We start from the raw sequence: 17,074 nt of genomic DNA, 5'->3' as shown, positions 1-17,074 counted from the left end.
GTAGACTCCACACTCTTCCGCACAAATTAACCAGGCTACAAACTTTATTGACGCCAGGAGTGGATAGAGCGGATCGTGCAATTAATTCATTGGGAGGTCTAAAAGGTCAGAGCGGTCCTTTGAGGAATGACTGACTGTGTGAGCTTCAGTGCTAGACCGTTTCCCATGACCCTCTACGTTCGGGGAACGCGACAGCACAGAACTGCAAAAAGGTGTCGGGAAGAAGAAGAAAAAAGACGGTAGAAAAACAACAATAGGGGCCCTTTGTTCCTTCCGGGCTTTTTGGCCCCTAACAAGTACTTTACTAGTACCGAGAGCTGACACATTGACGACACTACTTAACCCATTCTGACCGGGAACCCGTTTTGGTGTCAGCATCATGTTATGCTTTAGCTATTGAAAAATAGCAGATCTACAAGCTCATAGCGCGCCACCGAGTGGCGCGCTACGAGCTTGTAGATCTGCTATTTTTGAAAAATCGAAGAACGACTGACATTTTTAGAATCTGATCTCAGGTCAGAATGGGTTCATCAGACCCAGTGTGTGTCCAGTGGAAACCTCGTACGAATCTGATCTCAGGTCAGAATGGGTTAATGAAGAGAAAGAACACCAGCCTACAGGGGAGGTAATTAGCATCCCAGGGCCCTGATTAGACATGCTAGCATGACAAGCTAGCATACAATTAACTCCCTGGTGGGACTGAAAACCAGACAATGAATTATGCGTGCATATTATAAAACTATGAAATATGAGTATAATAGAGCTACTTGTCATGTACACTGTACACACACACACACACACACACACACAGTAAATACATTAAGGTAAGACTTTTGTCATATTAGTTTATTGTAATACCTGTCTGGCAGGACTCTCTTGGTGTAGAAATCAGGCAGTCCATCCTCTATCAAGTTGACTACTCCATTCTCTGAACAATGCTGGCAGACGCACACGCACACGCACACACACACAGTCACACACACACACACACACACACACACACACACACACACACACACACACACACACACAGAGGACATAAAAGGATTAAGATGATCAGTGACACCGTGTCACTGGGGCTAAAAGGCTGACAAGGACTATTATGATTTAAAATGGCCTTCTGGCAGGAGTGGATCCCCCCCTAGGGTAGGTACCCTCACATGTTCTCCCCGTGTCCCCTAGGGTAGGTACCCTCACATGTTCTCCCCGTGTCCCCTAGGGTAGGTACCCTCACATGTTCTCCCCGTGTCCCCTAGGGTAGGTACCCTCACATGTTCTCCCCGTGTCCCCTAGGGTAGGTACCCTCACATGTTCTCCCCGTGTCCCCTAGGGTAGGTACCCTCACATGTTCTCCCCGTGTCCCCTAGGGTAGGTACCCTCACATGTTCTCCCCGTGTCCCCTAGGGTAGGTACCCTCACATGTTCTCCCCGTGTCCCCTAGGGTAGGTACCCTCGCATGTTCTCCCCGTGTCCCCTAGGGTAGGTACCCTCACATGTTCTCCCTGTGTCCCCTAGGGTAGGTACCCTCACATGTTCTCCCCGTGTCCCCTAGGGTAGGTACCCTCACATGTTCTCCCCGTGTCCCCTAGGGTAGGTACCCTCACATGTTCTCCCCGTGTCCCCTAGGGTAGGTACCCTCACATGTTCTCCCCGTGTCCCCTATAGGGTAGGTATACCCTCACATGTTCTCCCCGTGTCCCCTAGGGTAGGTACCCTCACATGTTCTCCCCGTGTCCCCTATAGGGTAGGTATACCCTCACATGTTCTCCCCGTGTCCCCTAGGGTAGGTACCCTCACATGTTCTCCCCGTGTCCCCTATAGGGTAGGTACCCTCACATGTTCTCCCCGTGTCCCCTAGGGTAGGTACCCTCACATGTTCTCCCCGTGTCCCCTATAGGGTAGGTATACCCTCACATGTTCTCCCCGTGTCCCCTAGGGTAGGTACCCTCACATGTTCTCCCCGTGTCCCCTATAGGGTAGGTACCCTCACATGTTCTCCCCGTGTCCCCTAGGGTAGGTACCCTCACATGTTCTCCCCGTGTCCCCTAGGGTAGGTACCCTCACATGTTCTCCCCGTGTCCCCTAGGGTAGGTACCCTCACATGTTCTCCCCGTGTCACCTAGGGTAGGTACCCTCACATGTTCTCCCCGTGTCCCCTAGGGTAGGTACCCTCGCATGTTCTCCCCGTGTCCCCTAGGGTAGGTACCCTCGCATGTTCTCCCCGTGTCCCCTAGGGTAGGTACCCTCACATGTTCTCCCCGTGTCCCCTAGGGTAGGTACCCTCACATGTTCTCCCCGTGTCCCCTAGGGTAGGTACCCTCACATGTTCTCCCCGTGTCCCCTAGGGTAGGTACCCTCACATGTTCTCCCCGTGTCCCCTAGGGTAGGTACCCTCACATGTTCTCCCCGTGTCCCCTAGGGTAGGTACCCTCACATGTTCTCCCCGTGTCCCCTAGGGTAGGTACCCTCACATGTTCTCCCCGTGTCCCCTAGGGTAGGTACCCTCACATGTTCTCCCCGTGTCCCCTAGGGTAGGTACCCTCACATGTTCTCCCCGTGTCCCCTAGGGTAGGTACCCTCACATGTTCTCCCCGTGTCCCCTAGGGTAGGTACCCTCACATGTTCTCCCCGTGTCCCCTAGGGTAGGTACCCTCACATGTTCTCCCCGTGTCCCCTAGGGTAGGTACCCTCACATGTTCTCCCCGTGTCCCCTATAGGGTAGGTATACCCTCACAAAAACATGCAGTAATCCTGGTCTCTAAACTGCCTCTCCCTGGCCAGCCGGGGCGCCTGATGGAGGGGAAAGGAACTGGTTGGAATAACGTGTTCCTTCCACGCGCTACGACGTCCAACCAGGGAAACTCCCCCCCTGTCAGGTGTAAAGGAGCAACTTGGACACTCAGGCATGAAGGAAGCATGAGTTAAGTCCGTTGCTCTCCCCAGGTTGGCGGAGGGTGTGTAGAGCCCAGGATCACAGTAGATGATTGGCACAGGGGTGAAAAATGGGTTACAAAATCGTGGGATAAAAAAAGAAAAAGAAAAGGAGTGGATCCCCTGCTAATACATGTAGGAGTCTCTATTTGAACAACGATAGACGACTCTATTTGAGGAACGAGAGGAGTATGCTCGTAAAACAACAGAGGAGTCTATTTTACATAATGATATTAGGGAGCACATTTTGTAAAAACAAATTCTCGTCATCAACTAAATTAGATTAGTGCCAACTTTGCACGTACACTAGGCTGCCTGCCTCCAGAGCACCGTGTACCCTCAAAGAGCTATAGACATTATTGAGTCGATCACGCCGTCGATCAACGCTACATCTTTGCACGTTGCACGAAATTAATTATTTTTTTGTAAAAGTCCCGCTGCACTAGATGAATAGCAGAAGTTCTCCGTTTTTGGAGTGGATCAGAACAAATCAAGCTTCAGCAGAAAGCACTCTGATTAACCAGTTCACAGTTTGCCCTACAAAGCCTGGCTGTGGGGCAGAGTCCAACGGATTAGACTTTCTTTTTTTACCGTGGAGTGCCAGGTCAAATGTTGGAGCCCGAAAACGGGCTATATTTAGCAGCGAACACTGGCACGGTAACTAACGACTGCCTCATTAAGCCATTCTGTGCGGGAACCCCTTTTGGTGTTTTAAACATTATGTTGTAATTGAAAAATAGCAGATCTACAAGCTCATAGGCTCTACAGGCTCTACAGGCTCGTAGCGCACCGGCTCTACAGGCTCGTAGGTCTGCTATTTTTGAAAAGTCGTTGAATCTTTGAATATATATTTCAGAGCGGACATTTTTAACTAAAATATTGGCTTCTGTGGGGGTCCCTGGAACTACATATTTTGAGATGGGGGGGTCCGTGGCCCAATAGAGATAATTCTGGGGGTCCTTGACATGAAAAAGGTTGAGCACCACCGACATAGAAACATGGGTTTTTCAGAATTCTTTTATGATTTAAAAGCCTTTTTTCAATCGACCTCAGTCCAAAATGGGTTAAAAACCGGCATAGCATCGGGGTGGAGGACCTCCAACGTGTCCCTAAAACATCTGAAGTGGATTTAAACTTTGAGAGAAACTGGTGGTCAGAGGTCGCGTTAAAAAAACCCCACAACCACAGAGTGAGTCTATTAAAGCTATACAACTCAGAACTTATTGCAATGGATAAAACAATATTTTAAGAAATCTTGCAGTTGGTTGGAAGTGGTCGCCTTACACTCTCCTCCTTCTAACGGAGACATTTTGACCCTGTTGTCAGGTACAGTAGGACACAACTGGTTGACTATGTTTGCCCACACGGTTATTTGAAGCAGATGGCACACCAGATTGTACGCTGGAGGGACATTGTTGCAATTACCTCTCTCTCTCTCTATCTCTCTCGCTGTGGAGAGGGAGACAACAGACAGACTGTAAAACATAGGTTTTAGGCTGAAGCCGCTGATCTGAGGTGATCTAGGAGGAACGGCTTAGACATTTTGACCCAAAAGTAGTTCCCTAACGCATTCTGAACGGGAACCCATTTTGGTGTTCCAGCATCATGTTATGCTTTAGCTATTGAAAAATAGCAGATCTACAAGCTCGTAGCGCGCCACCGAGTGGCGCGCTACGAGCTTGTAGGTCTGCTATTTTTAGAAAAATCGAAGAACGACTGACATTTTTATAATCTGATCTCAGGTCAGAATGGGTTAATCAGACCAGTGTGTGTCCTAGTGGAAACCTCGTATGAATCTGATCTCAGGTCAGAATGGGCTAAAGGCCTATTCGTACTCATAGTTTTATAGGTTTTACCATTCCAGTGGTCACCTCTTCACCAAAACGGTGGTTTTGATGGCAGTGCTCACAGTCCGTCACCGTGCTCACATCTCCTAACCTGGCTCCACGGCCAACAATTCCTCAAATGCTGGTCCTTCTCTGTTTCTTTCCTATTCTATAGTCTCTCTCTCTCTCTCTCTCTCTCTCTTTCCGTCACGGTCTCTCTATCCCATTCTGACCTGAGATCAGATTCATACGAGGTTTCCACTAGGACACACACTGGTCTGATGAACCCATTCTGACCTGAGATCAGATTCTTAAAAATGTCACAGTCGTTCTTCGATTTTTCAAAAATAGCAGACCTACAAGATCGTAGCGCGCCACTCAGTGGCGCGCTATGAGCTTGTAGATCTGCTATTTTTCAATAGCTAAAGCATAACGTAATGCGAACACCAAAATGGGTTCCCGTTCAGAATGGGCTATTATTTCATTCCTTTTGTTCTCTCGTTCTCACCGAGACACGGAGGAGGCGATTGGGGTAAAAAAAAAGGCCAACTCACAGATTCGAAGGGCGGGTGTCCCGTCCCGTGTCTCCTTGGCGGCCGCGGCCGGACGTGGGTCACGTGACGCAGGGGCGACCCGTTGGTGGGGAGCGTGGACAGACACTCCCAGGACGCCGAGCGGGACAGCAGGGGGCTGGCGTCGAGGGCCGGGGGGGCCGTGGGCGTAGGAGAAGAGCTGGGGTCGTCGCCCAGACCTGGCAGAGGAGACAAACCACAAAGAGCTGGGGGTCATCACCTACACCTGGGGGTCATCACCTACACCTGGGGGTCATCACCTACACCTGGCTGGGGGTCATCACCTACACCTGGCTGGGGGTCATCACCTACACCTGGGGGTCATCACCTACACCTGGCTGGGGGTCATCACCTACACCTGGCTGGGGGTCATCACCTACACCTGGCATGCAGGACACAAACCAACCACAGCGAATGATTCTTTCCCCCCAATGTTGTCTTCGTTGCATAATACTCTCCTACATCCTTAAGGCGCAATCCACTTTCCATCCAATAAAAAAAAAGAAAGAAAGGAAAGTGAAGCTCCAAAATTCATTTACTTAAGGGACAGGCACTTACTCTCCATTATTCCTTTATAAATCAAATATGAGTGCTGTTTTTTACAGGCCCGATATTTCAATGTCACTCTTGAAGCAAATCCATTTCCATCCTCCGTTGACTGAATAGAAAGTCAATTGACCCCCGACCCCCCCGCTTATCAGCCTGTGACTGTTAATGCAATGTGCCGCTCACGGAGCTTTTAGCGGCCTCTCAACCTCCATCTCTTCCTTTCTGTGAATGCCGCGGGTATACAGTACTCACTCAGTCAGATATACGGTACTCACTCAGTCAGATATACGGTACTCACTCAGTCAGATATACGGTACTCACTCAGTCAGATATACGGTACTCACTCAGTCGCGGATATACGTTACTCACTCAGTCGCGGATATACGGTACTCACTCAGTCAGATATACGGTACTCACTCAGTCAGATATACGGTACTCACTCAGTCAGATATACGGTACTCACTCAGTCAGATATACGGTACTCACTCAGTCAGATATACGGTACTCACTCAGTCAGATATACGGTACTCACTCAGTCGCGGATATACGGTACTCACTCAGTCAGATATACGGTACTCACTCAGTCAGATATACGGTACTCACTCAGTCAGATATACGTTACTCACTCAGTCGCGGATATACGGTACTCACTCAGTCAGATATACGGTACTCACTCAGTCAGATATACGGTACTCACTCAGTCAGATATACGGTACTCACTCAGTCAGATATACGGTACTCACTCAGTCAGATATACGGTACTCACTCAGTCAGATATACGGTACTCACTCAGTCGCGGATATACGGTACTCACTCAGTCAGATATACGGTACTCACTCAGTCGCGGATATACGGTACTCACTCAGTCGCGGATATACGGTACTCACTCAGTCGCGGATATACGGTACTCACTCAGTCGCGGATATACGGTACTCACTCAGTCAGATATACGGTACTCACTCAGTCGCGTGGAGACGGGACGGATCCTTCTGGTTCTGGAGCTGCGCTTCTTGATGGCCATGGTATCCTATCGATAACAGCAGAAAAATGGCAATGACATCAGATACGTTGACCAAAGGTGGTCGTTTTTAATCGAATCTCTTAACCACTTTAACCCATTTAGGCCTGACTTATGTCTTCTAAATCAGGTGTTCCCAAACTTTTTTGGACCAGGTACCCCTTTTGGGGTAGATATTTTTCCAGGTACCCCCTCATCCTCGCAACACGGATAACAATATATTTACAACCACAAGGCAGTGTTTCCTGCAGGAAAAAGCTTTGGCATGGTGCTGTGCACAGGCCGCAATTTTGATTAATTAATTCATTTGATTAATTAATTAATAAGATTAATACATTAAGATTAATTTGTATTATTGCTCTTGTATTGCTATTGGAGACGTCTAAATGTGTACGTCTTCTCTTATGGGGGTCCCTGGCATATCTTTTCAAATGGGGGTCCACGGGCTAAGTAGTGTCAATTTGGGGGTCCTTGACATGAAAAAGTTTGGGAACCACTGCTTTAAACACTTTAGCACTTTATGAACATGAACAAAATAGATGGGTCCCCCCTGGAACTCCCTCAGGTACCCCTGGGGGTCCCCGGACCCCACTTTGGGAACCACTGTTCTAAATCATGACAGTTTTCTGAAATACCTATGTTTCTATACCTATGTTTCCAAATTTGCGCCACGGGTTTTAAAAAAATAGCAGACCTACAAGCTCGTAGCGCGCCACTCGGTGGCACGCTATGAGCTTGTAGATCTGCTATTTTTCAAAAGCTAAATTATAACAATGTTTAAAACACTCCGTAGTGCCTCCGTATTTTTCCCGCATCATTTGTAGGCCAAAAAGTTTCAAAATATTTCAGAGAATTACTCTCTTCATCTCATTTTTTTCTCTTTCATGCATCAATTGTTATTCTGCGGAGCAGGCCAGCCACACCAACAACTCAGTGAGTGACTTTAAGTGCGCGTGCATGCTAGCGCATACCACAGTGGAACAAGCACGAACACGTCAGTATTTCAATAAACGTCATGCTTTTACAAGCACTAACCAAATTAGATCAATTAAGAAATCGACTTAAGGGATCGTTACATTGATTAGCTCATGCATTCGTTATGAAGCCTACAGTCGCTCCTCCATGCAGAGCACACTCACTATGCCCAGGTTGACGGCCAGGTCCTCGTCAGGGAAGTCCAGAGACTCCGCTAACCTGGACGGTCTCATGGAGCGTCTGCCGGTTCCCCCGACGTCCTCCCAACGCTTGGCCTGGGACACATGCCTCAGCTGACACAGGCAATACACAGGCACGCACACGCACACACACACACACACACACACACACACACACACACACACACACACACACACACACACACACACGAGAATACCATCAGAAACGACAGCTGGCAGGTATTAAATATTTCCGTTTAAGATCGGTTGTTTCTTTGGAAAGAGCCACCGTCGTATGACCAAGTCTGAATTAGGCTTCATAATAAGCCAGCCTAGCGCAGCCAACGCCATGTTATCCACAAGGAGTATCAAAGCTTCAAAGGCAGTGTGTGTGGGGGCTCAGCCATATTCATTAGAATATTGGACGACGAATTTGGGTGATTTTGGGCATCTGAACTATAATTTAGAGCAGCTCTTTCAAACACAAGCAGATTCTCTGAGCTCTTTCGATCAAAAAATTCAAAGGCATGTTTGATTTTTTAAGTGTTTTTGAAGTGATCCGACGGAGATTAAAAATGAATTTGAACACATTTCACAATCAGAATCAGCAAACTTGAATATTAATGCAGCTAATTAATGTTTCCGTCCTTTGAACATTATATGGGCCCATTAGTTTTCTATCTAACTATAATTCACTCAACGTCTGAATGAATGAATGTCTGAATGAATGAATGAATGTCTGAATGAATGAATGAATGTCTGAATGAATTAATGAATGTCTGAATTAATGAATGTCTGTCTGAATGAATGAGGAACACTTCGTTGCTCCTCACTAGCTGCACCAATCGCACTGAATTATCACCCAGGCATTAAATCATTAAATTCAGCAAACAACTGAAGCTTTCCACAGTGGTAATACTTCACAGCTTGCACCTCAATTTTACCCACAACGCCCAATAATATTCTATGAATATTGTATTAGCTATAAGCTACAAGCTCACAACATGTCGTCACCATGTAAACTTCTAACCAACTTCCAAGATCTGCTATTCATATACCTTTTTCTTCCCCTATAATGACGTACCCAAAATAGGGACGTAAAGTGTTTAAACACGTAGGCCAGTCAGTTCATACGCAATTGAGCGAACCCCAAACAAAAGGCACAGAGAACAGCCAGACTGTCCTCCTCCTCACAGCTGCACATTTTATGACAGTTAACATAAATTTTATACTGTACCGTTAACCATTACAACGGACTGTGGCACACATAAGATCTTTCCTCGATATACTGTACACAGCATCCATTCTGCTCCGTTCAAAATCAATAACCATTAACGCATTTTGGTCGGGAACCCCCTTTTGGTACCGTGTTAGCACTATGTTGAGCTTTAGCTAGTGAAAAAAATAGCAGATCTACAAGCTCATAGCGCGCCACCGAGTGGCGCGCTACGAGCTTGTAGTATTTCTGCTGACGATGCCAGCTTTCTGTCCATGGTTCTGAAACGCAGCTGGTTCTGAAACGCAGCTGGTGCACAAACCCAGGTCCAGAAGGGCTGTAAAGATGTTGGCCAGGAGCCTGCAGCGGCTCAAACCACTGGCCTGGAGACTTAACCCATTCTGACCCGAGATCAGATTCATACGAGGTTTCCACTGGACACACACTGGTCTGATTAACCCATTCTGACCCGAGATCAGATTCTAAAAAATGTCAAAAATAGCAGATCTACAAGCTCGTAGCGCGCCACTCGGTGGCGCGCTACGAGCTTGTAGATCTGCTATTTTTCAATAGCTAAAGCATGACATGATGCTAACACCAAAATGGGTATCCCGACCAGAATGGGTTAAGGCATGACTAGCATGCAATTCTCTCCACTGATGGAGCCTTTATGGCGATAAAGCGTGCAAGGCTACACGAGGCCAACAGTCATTTGAAGACTCTGAGATTATACTTACTGAATGCTGAATGCATACAGTGTTGTTTTTGGCAAATTTCTATTTTAGTTTAGTTTAAATTTATTTAGTTTTAGTTCAATTTTAGTCACCCGGTACTGTTTTATTGTCTAGTTTTAGTCGACTAAATATCATCAGATTGTTTATCTACAGTTGATTTAGTCGACTTTAGTCGACTAAAATGTATTTTGTCGGACCTTGATGCCGTCGTAATGACTGATTTGACACTTGCTGAAAATAGCCGATCTACAAGCTCACATGCATTAGCATTCAATCAAGTTTAAAATGACTTACTGGATACTGGATCTCTTGTCCACTAGTACCTTCCTGACATTTTAGTCTAGTTTTAATTTGTTGACGAAATTGTCAATATATATTTACCCAAGATATTGTGTTCATTGTCATGATTGGTCACGATCAGAGTTGGCTTTGTCCGCGGCGTAACCGTCTTTAACCCATTCTGAACGGGAACCCATTTTGGTGTTAGCATCATGTTATGCTTTAGCTATTGAAAAAATAGCAGATCTACAAGCTCATAGCGCGCCACCGAGTGGCGCGCTACGAGCTTGTAGGTCTGCTATTTTTGAAAAATCGAAGAACGACTGACTTTAAAAAAAATCTGATCTCAGGTCAGAATGGGTTCATCAGACCAGTGTGTGTCCAGTGGAAACCTCGTATGAATCTGATCTCAGGTCAGAATGGGTTAAATAAATACTTTAGGAAATGCCTAGGAGGAAAATGAAGGGCGATTTATTTTCCGGGTCTCTCGAGGGGGGGGGGGCGGGACTAGTGCGAAGCTCTATATGCGATACAGACTGAGCTCCATTCAAGCCAAGGACGACACACGTCTGGCACGGCACAGACACTGGCCTGGCCGAGTCCCCAGGGTTCCCGATTATCATCGTTTCCAATCCCTTCCGCCTGCTCCACACTCCACTCCATTGCGTGTAAAGGTATATACCACTAAAGCCTCCGCCTCAGTCGGGGCCATTTGTAAACCCAGACGTTGCTTTTGTTCCTCAGCTGAGAAAATTGTCAATTTGACCACGTAGAGAAGCAAAGCTTTGTCGCAACGAAAGGGAACCTAGTGCCGCTTTCAGATTCCTAATCCAGACCATTTGGTCTGACATGAAAGTCAGCGCTCACAATTTACACAAATTCTCTGCCAATATAATTCAAAACGAAATAGTGAATAATTGAAGAATTAGGTACAATGCTTAGTACTTTAGATTAGATGATGAGACAATTATGAGATATAGGCCAGGCCTACAGACCGTACATACATACATAATGTATGTACGGTCTGTATTCAATAGTATTTGAACCTATCAATCTGCGTGCTAGTAATATGGAGATGATATCCAAAGCTCCCTCTCGCTCATAAAACATCCCTGGCAGTGTGTGTGCGTGTGTGTGTGTGTGTGTGTGTGCGTGTGTGTGTTCGTGTAAAGGCAAGTCTTGGCAGCAGCTAGAGATCCCATAGCCTGCGGGGCTGAAACCATGACGACAAATCCCATAGCCCAAACTCAGAATCTCCTGTGTTTACACACACAAAAATGCTAATTAAATTATAAGTCATTAACTGCCAGATGAAATACATAAATAATCCACTCGCTGCCAGCCTTTTTTTTTTTCTCGTATTTTTTTCGTACCGTACAGTCAGAGAATATTTATCTCCACTACGATCGATCCCCCGCTAGTCACTGTACTCTTACTGTACATTGACAATACATTTAATCTCATATTTAATACATCTTTGATTTGTTTTAAACCATCAAATATCACATACGCCACCTTTAGGTTGTGTACCCTAAAGATGAATCCACGATCATTATCACTGTGCACTGGGACCCCACTGTAAGATGTCATTGCGAATGCAGTGAGCACTAACTATGAGACCTAGCAGATCATGTCTGTCTGTCTGTGTGTCACGCTGTAACACCACCTGCCCGCCACCAGAGGGCGCAGCTGTATCACACACAAAAAACACACACACACCTTAACTTAAAAAACGTAACTTTAAAAAAAAATAACTTAAAAAAAATCTTTAAAAATCCCAAATAACTTAACTTAAAAAAAAACAAATATGTACGAGCTGCGTTCGCTTCCCGCGTTTGCGCGTCTTACTTGTAATATAATCACCATCTAGTGACTAGGGATTGATTCTGTAAGATGTCATCATCACTATCTAGTGACTATAGGGATTGATTCTGTAAGATGTCATCATCACTATCTAGTGACTAGGGATTGATTTTGTGAGATGTCATCATCACTATCTAGTGACTAGGGATTGATTCTGTAAGATCTCATCATCACTATCTAGTGACTAGGGATTGATTCTGTAAGATGTCATCATCACTATCTAGTGACTAGGGATTGATTCTGTAAGATGTCATCATCACTATCTAGTGACTAGGGATTGATTCTGTAAGATGTCATCATCACTATCTAGTGACTAGGGATTGATTCTGTAAGATGTCATCATCACTATCTAGTGACTAGGGATTGATTCTGTAAGATGTCATCATCACTATCTAGTGACTAGGGATTGATTCTGTAAGATGTCATCATCACTATCTAGTGACTAGGGATTGATTCTGTGAGATGTCATCATCACTATCTAGTGACTAGGGATTGATTCTGTGAGATGTCATCATCACTATCTAGTGACTAGGGATTGATTCTGTAAGATGTCATCATCACTATCTAGTGACTAGGGATTGATTCTGTAAGATGTCATCATCACTATCTAGTGACTAGGGATTGATTCTGTAAGCTCTCATCATCACTATCTACTATCTAGTGACTAGGGATTGATTTTGTAAGATGTCATCATCACTATCTAGTGACTAGGGATTGATTTTGTAAGATGTCATCATCACTATCTAGTGACTATAGGGATTGATTCTGTAAGCTCTCATCATCACTATCTAGTGACTAGGGATTGATTCTGTAAGCTCTCATCATCACTATCTAGTGACTAGGGATTGATTCTGTGAGATGTCATCATCACTATCTAGTGACTAGGGATTGATTCTGTAAGATCTCATCATCACTATCTAGTGACTAGGGATTGATTCTGTAAGCTCTCATCATCACTATCTAGTGACTAGGGATTGATTCTGTGAGATGTCATCATCACTATCTAGTGACTATAGGGATTGATTCTGTAAGATGTCATCATCACTATCTAGTGACTAGGGATTGATTCTGTAAGATGTCATCATCACTATCTAGTGACTAGGGATTGATTCTGTAAGATCTCATCATCACTATCTAGTGACTAGGGATTGATTCTGTAAGATGTCATCATCACTATCTAGTGACTATAGGGATTGATTCTGTAAGATGTCATCATCACTATCTAGTGACTAGGGATTGATTCTGTAAGATCTCATCATCACTATCTAGTGACTAGGGATTGATTCTGTAAGATGTCATCATCACTATCTAGTGACTAGGGATTGATTCTGTAAGATGTCATCATCACTATCTAGTGACTAGGGATTGATTCTGTAAGATGTCATCATCACTATCTAGTGACTAGGGATTGATTCTGTAAGATCTCATCATCACTATCTAGTGACTAGGGATTGATTCTGTAAGATGTCATCATCACTATCTAGTGACTATAGGGATTGATTCTGTGAGATCTCATCATCACTATCTAGTGACTAGGGATTGATTCTGTAAGATGTCATCATCACTATCTAGTGACTAGGGATTGATTCTGTAAGATCTCATCATCACTATCTAGTGACTATAGGGATTGATTCTGTAAGATCTCATCATCACTATCTAGTGACTAGGGATTGATTCTGTAAGCTCTCATCATCACTATCTAGTGACTAGGGATTGATTCTGTAAGCTCTCATCATCACTATCTAGTGACTAGGGATTGATTCTGTAAGATGTCATCATCACTATCTAGTGACTAGGGATTGATTCTGTAAGATGTCATAATATAATCACCATCTAGTGACTAGGGATAGATTCTGTAAGATGTCATCATCACTATCTAGTGACTAGGGATTGATTCTGTAAGATGTCATAATATAATCACCATCTAGTGACTAGGGATTGATTCTGTAAGCTCTCATCATCACTATCTAGTGACTAGGGATTGATTCTGTAAGATGTCATCATCACTATCTAGTGACTAGGGATTGATTCTGTAAGATGTCATCATCACTATCTAGTGACTAGGGATTGATTCTGTAAGCTCTCATCATCACTATCTAGTGACTAGGGATTGATTCTGTAAGATCTCATCATGACTATCTAGTGACTAGGGATTGATTTTGTGAGATGTCATCATCACTATCTAGTGACTAGGGATTGATTTTGTGAGATGTCATCATCACTATCTAGTGACTAGGGATTGATTCTGTGAGATGTCATCATCACTATCTAGTGACTAGGGATTGATTCTGTAAGATCTCATCATCACTATCTAGTGACTAGGGATTGATTCTGTAAGATGTCATCATCACTATCTAGTGACTAGGGATTGATTCTGTAAGCTCTCATCATCACTATCTAGTGACTAGGGATTGATTCTGTAAGATGTCATCATCACTATCTAGTGACTAGGGATTGATTTTGTGAGATGTCATCATCACTATCTAGTGACTAGGGATTGATTTTGTGAGATGTCATCATCACTATCTAGTGACTAGGGATTGATTTTGTGCACAGAGCGTCTGTGAGAGACACACTGACAGCCCAGTCAGCTGATGGGTGCAATTAAAGGCTTTTAACCCATTCTGACCTGAGATCAGATTCATACGAGGTTTCCACTGGACACACACTGACTGGTCTGATGAACCCATTCTGACCTGAGATCAGATTCTAAAAATGTCAGTCGTTCTTCGATTTTTCAAAAATAGCAGATCTACAAGCTCATAGCGCTATGAGCTTGTAGATCTGCTATAACTCCAAAAATGCGTTCCCGTTCAGAATGGGTTAAGCGCTAGCCGTCGGGGTGACATTTTTTGTATTAACCTTAACTGAATTATTGTTTATTATTAATTATTAGCCCATGATTGATTGTATTCAATTAAAAAATATTCACAAGGGACATTTTAAATGGGTTTATAACCAATTCAATTATTTTTGTCCAATGCTCAGCCTTTTCTGAACAAGCCCTCACACACTGATACAATCGTATCTTTGTACGGTATGCCGTGTGTGTGTGTGTGTGTGTGTGTGCGCGCACGCACGCGTGCGTGTATGTGTGTGTGTGTGCGTGTGTGTGTGTGTGAACTGTACGTGCGTTTGCGTCACACTGTCAGATTGTCGGTAGACAGCCTCTCTCTCTCCCAGGCTTTCAGCTGTCAAAAAAGTGATCTCATGAGAGAAGAATTATGAATTATGCTGCCACACCCTCGATAGATCTAGCTCTGATGCTTAACCCATTCTGACCGGGAACCCGTTTTGGTGTTAGCATCATGTTATGCTTTAGCTATTGAAAAATAGCAGATCTACAAGCTCATAGCGCGCCACCGAGTGGCGCGCTACGAGCTTGTAGGTCTGCTATTTTTGAAAAATCGAAGAACGACTGACATTTTTAGAATCTGATCTCAGGTCAGAATGGGTTAATCAGACCAGTGTGTGTCCAGTGGAAACCTCGTATGAATCTGATCTCAGGTCAGAATGGGTTAATATAGAAGTAAAGACAATGTTTTGGGTCAAAAGTCAAGTGTGAATCAAATTTGCATCTAGAGCAGGCCAAGGAAGGACCCCCAGCTGAGAGAGAGAGAGAGAGAGAGAGAGAGAGAGAGAGAGATTTGAATAAATTGCTCAGGTCGGTGTTATTTTCAGACATGTAACTACTTAAACCGTCAATAATTAATACACTCGACAATTCACTCTGTACATGGTCTGCTCCAAGCCTCTTTGGCGAGGAATAGCCGAACTACAAGTTCTGAGCTTGGCTAAAGTTCAGTCCGAATAGAGATGCTGGGGTTCGAGTGTGTGCCTCTAGGTAAGCGTTTATCAAGTCACAAAGCGATCTGGTACCCCGTTCACATTCATTTATAAACTTTGGTGATATTGGCCCATTCCTCCCAACACCTCTCAACATCTCTCTTTCCAGGCAGGTTTAATGGTTAAATTCCTTCCACGTTTTACTGAACACCTTTGGGAAAACGAAAAAATAAGAAAAGAATAAAATGTGAAATAGTGGGGGCGGTACAGTGTGTTGAGTTTCAGCCTCTTGAAAGCAGAACACGACAATGGCACAATCACCTGGTGTTTTGCACTGCAGCAGAGAGAGGGAGTAATGTCACAGATGTGTGTGTGGCGATGCGTCAGAAAGTCAGTTCGTCCTGACTGGAACAAACAATATAAATGTGATCACGTAACCACTTTGAACCCGACATCCCTATGGGGTACCGTACGTCATTGGGAGGAGTCATGACGTAAAGAGATCTTCCCATGCAGACAGTACCAGTGTTTTTTTTTGTTTTTAAATATATTTTTTATCCCACGATTTTGTAACCCATTTTTCACCCCTGTGTCAATCATCTACTGTGATCCTGGGCTCTACACACCCTCCGCCAACCTGGGGAGAGCAACGGACTTGAACTCATGCTTCCTTCATGCTTGAGTGTCCAAGTTGCTCCTTTCCACCTGACAGGGGGGAGTTTCCCTGGTTGGACGTAGCGCGTGGAAGGAACACGTTATTCCAACCAGTTCCTTTCCCCTCCATCAGGCGCCCCGGCTGGCCAGGGGGAGGCAGTTTAGAGACCAGGATTACTGCATGTTTTTGTGAGGGTACCTACCCTACCAGTACCAGTGTTTTATGAGCGGTGTAGATCTCTTAATTGTACAGTAGGATACAGTACCAGTAAGACACGCAAACGCGGGAAGCGAACGCAGCTTACATATTTGGGTTTTGGACGTATAGCTGCTTTGGGGACTCCTTATATGGTTATGGCTGAGTCACTCAGCTCCATATATGGGCACAAAAGCGGGACAGACAGACAGACAGACACACAGACATGATCTGCTAGGTCTCATAGTAAGTGCTCACTGCGTTCGCAACCAGTGTTTTATGAGTGGTGTAGATCT

At 44.8% G+C, this 17,074-nt stretch overlaps 1 protein-coding gene across 1 annotated transcript in view; it reads right to left on the bottom strand.

Moving 5' to 3' along the window:
* The window catches only part of carmil3 (capping protein regulator and myosin 1 linker 3), a gene marked incomplete at both ends in the record, with an annotated part of 150,514 nt that overhangs the window by 16,330 nt on the left and 117,110 nt on the right, over nt 1-17,074 (bottom strand). Inside the window, 4 exon segments of the mRNA XM_080779096.1 lie at nt 859-938; nt 5,312-5,508; nt 6,839-6,905; nt 8,036-8,164. Coding sequence (XP_080635222.1) covers nt 859-938; nt 5,312-5,508; nt 6,839-6,905; nt 8,036-8,164 — 473 coding nt within the window.

The sequence above is a fragment of the Protomyctophum bolini genome (genome assembly GCF_963924005.1).
Source record: "Protomyctophum bolini genome assembly, chromosome: 12".
Lineage (NCBI taxonomy): Eukaryota > Metazoa > Chordata > Actinopteri > Myctophiformes > Myctophidae > Protomyctophum > Protomyctophum bolini.
Note: the sequence above shows the minus strand (reverse complement) of the source record. Positions and strands in the feature narration are given on the sequence as shown.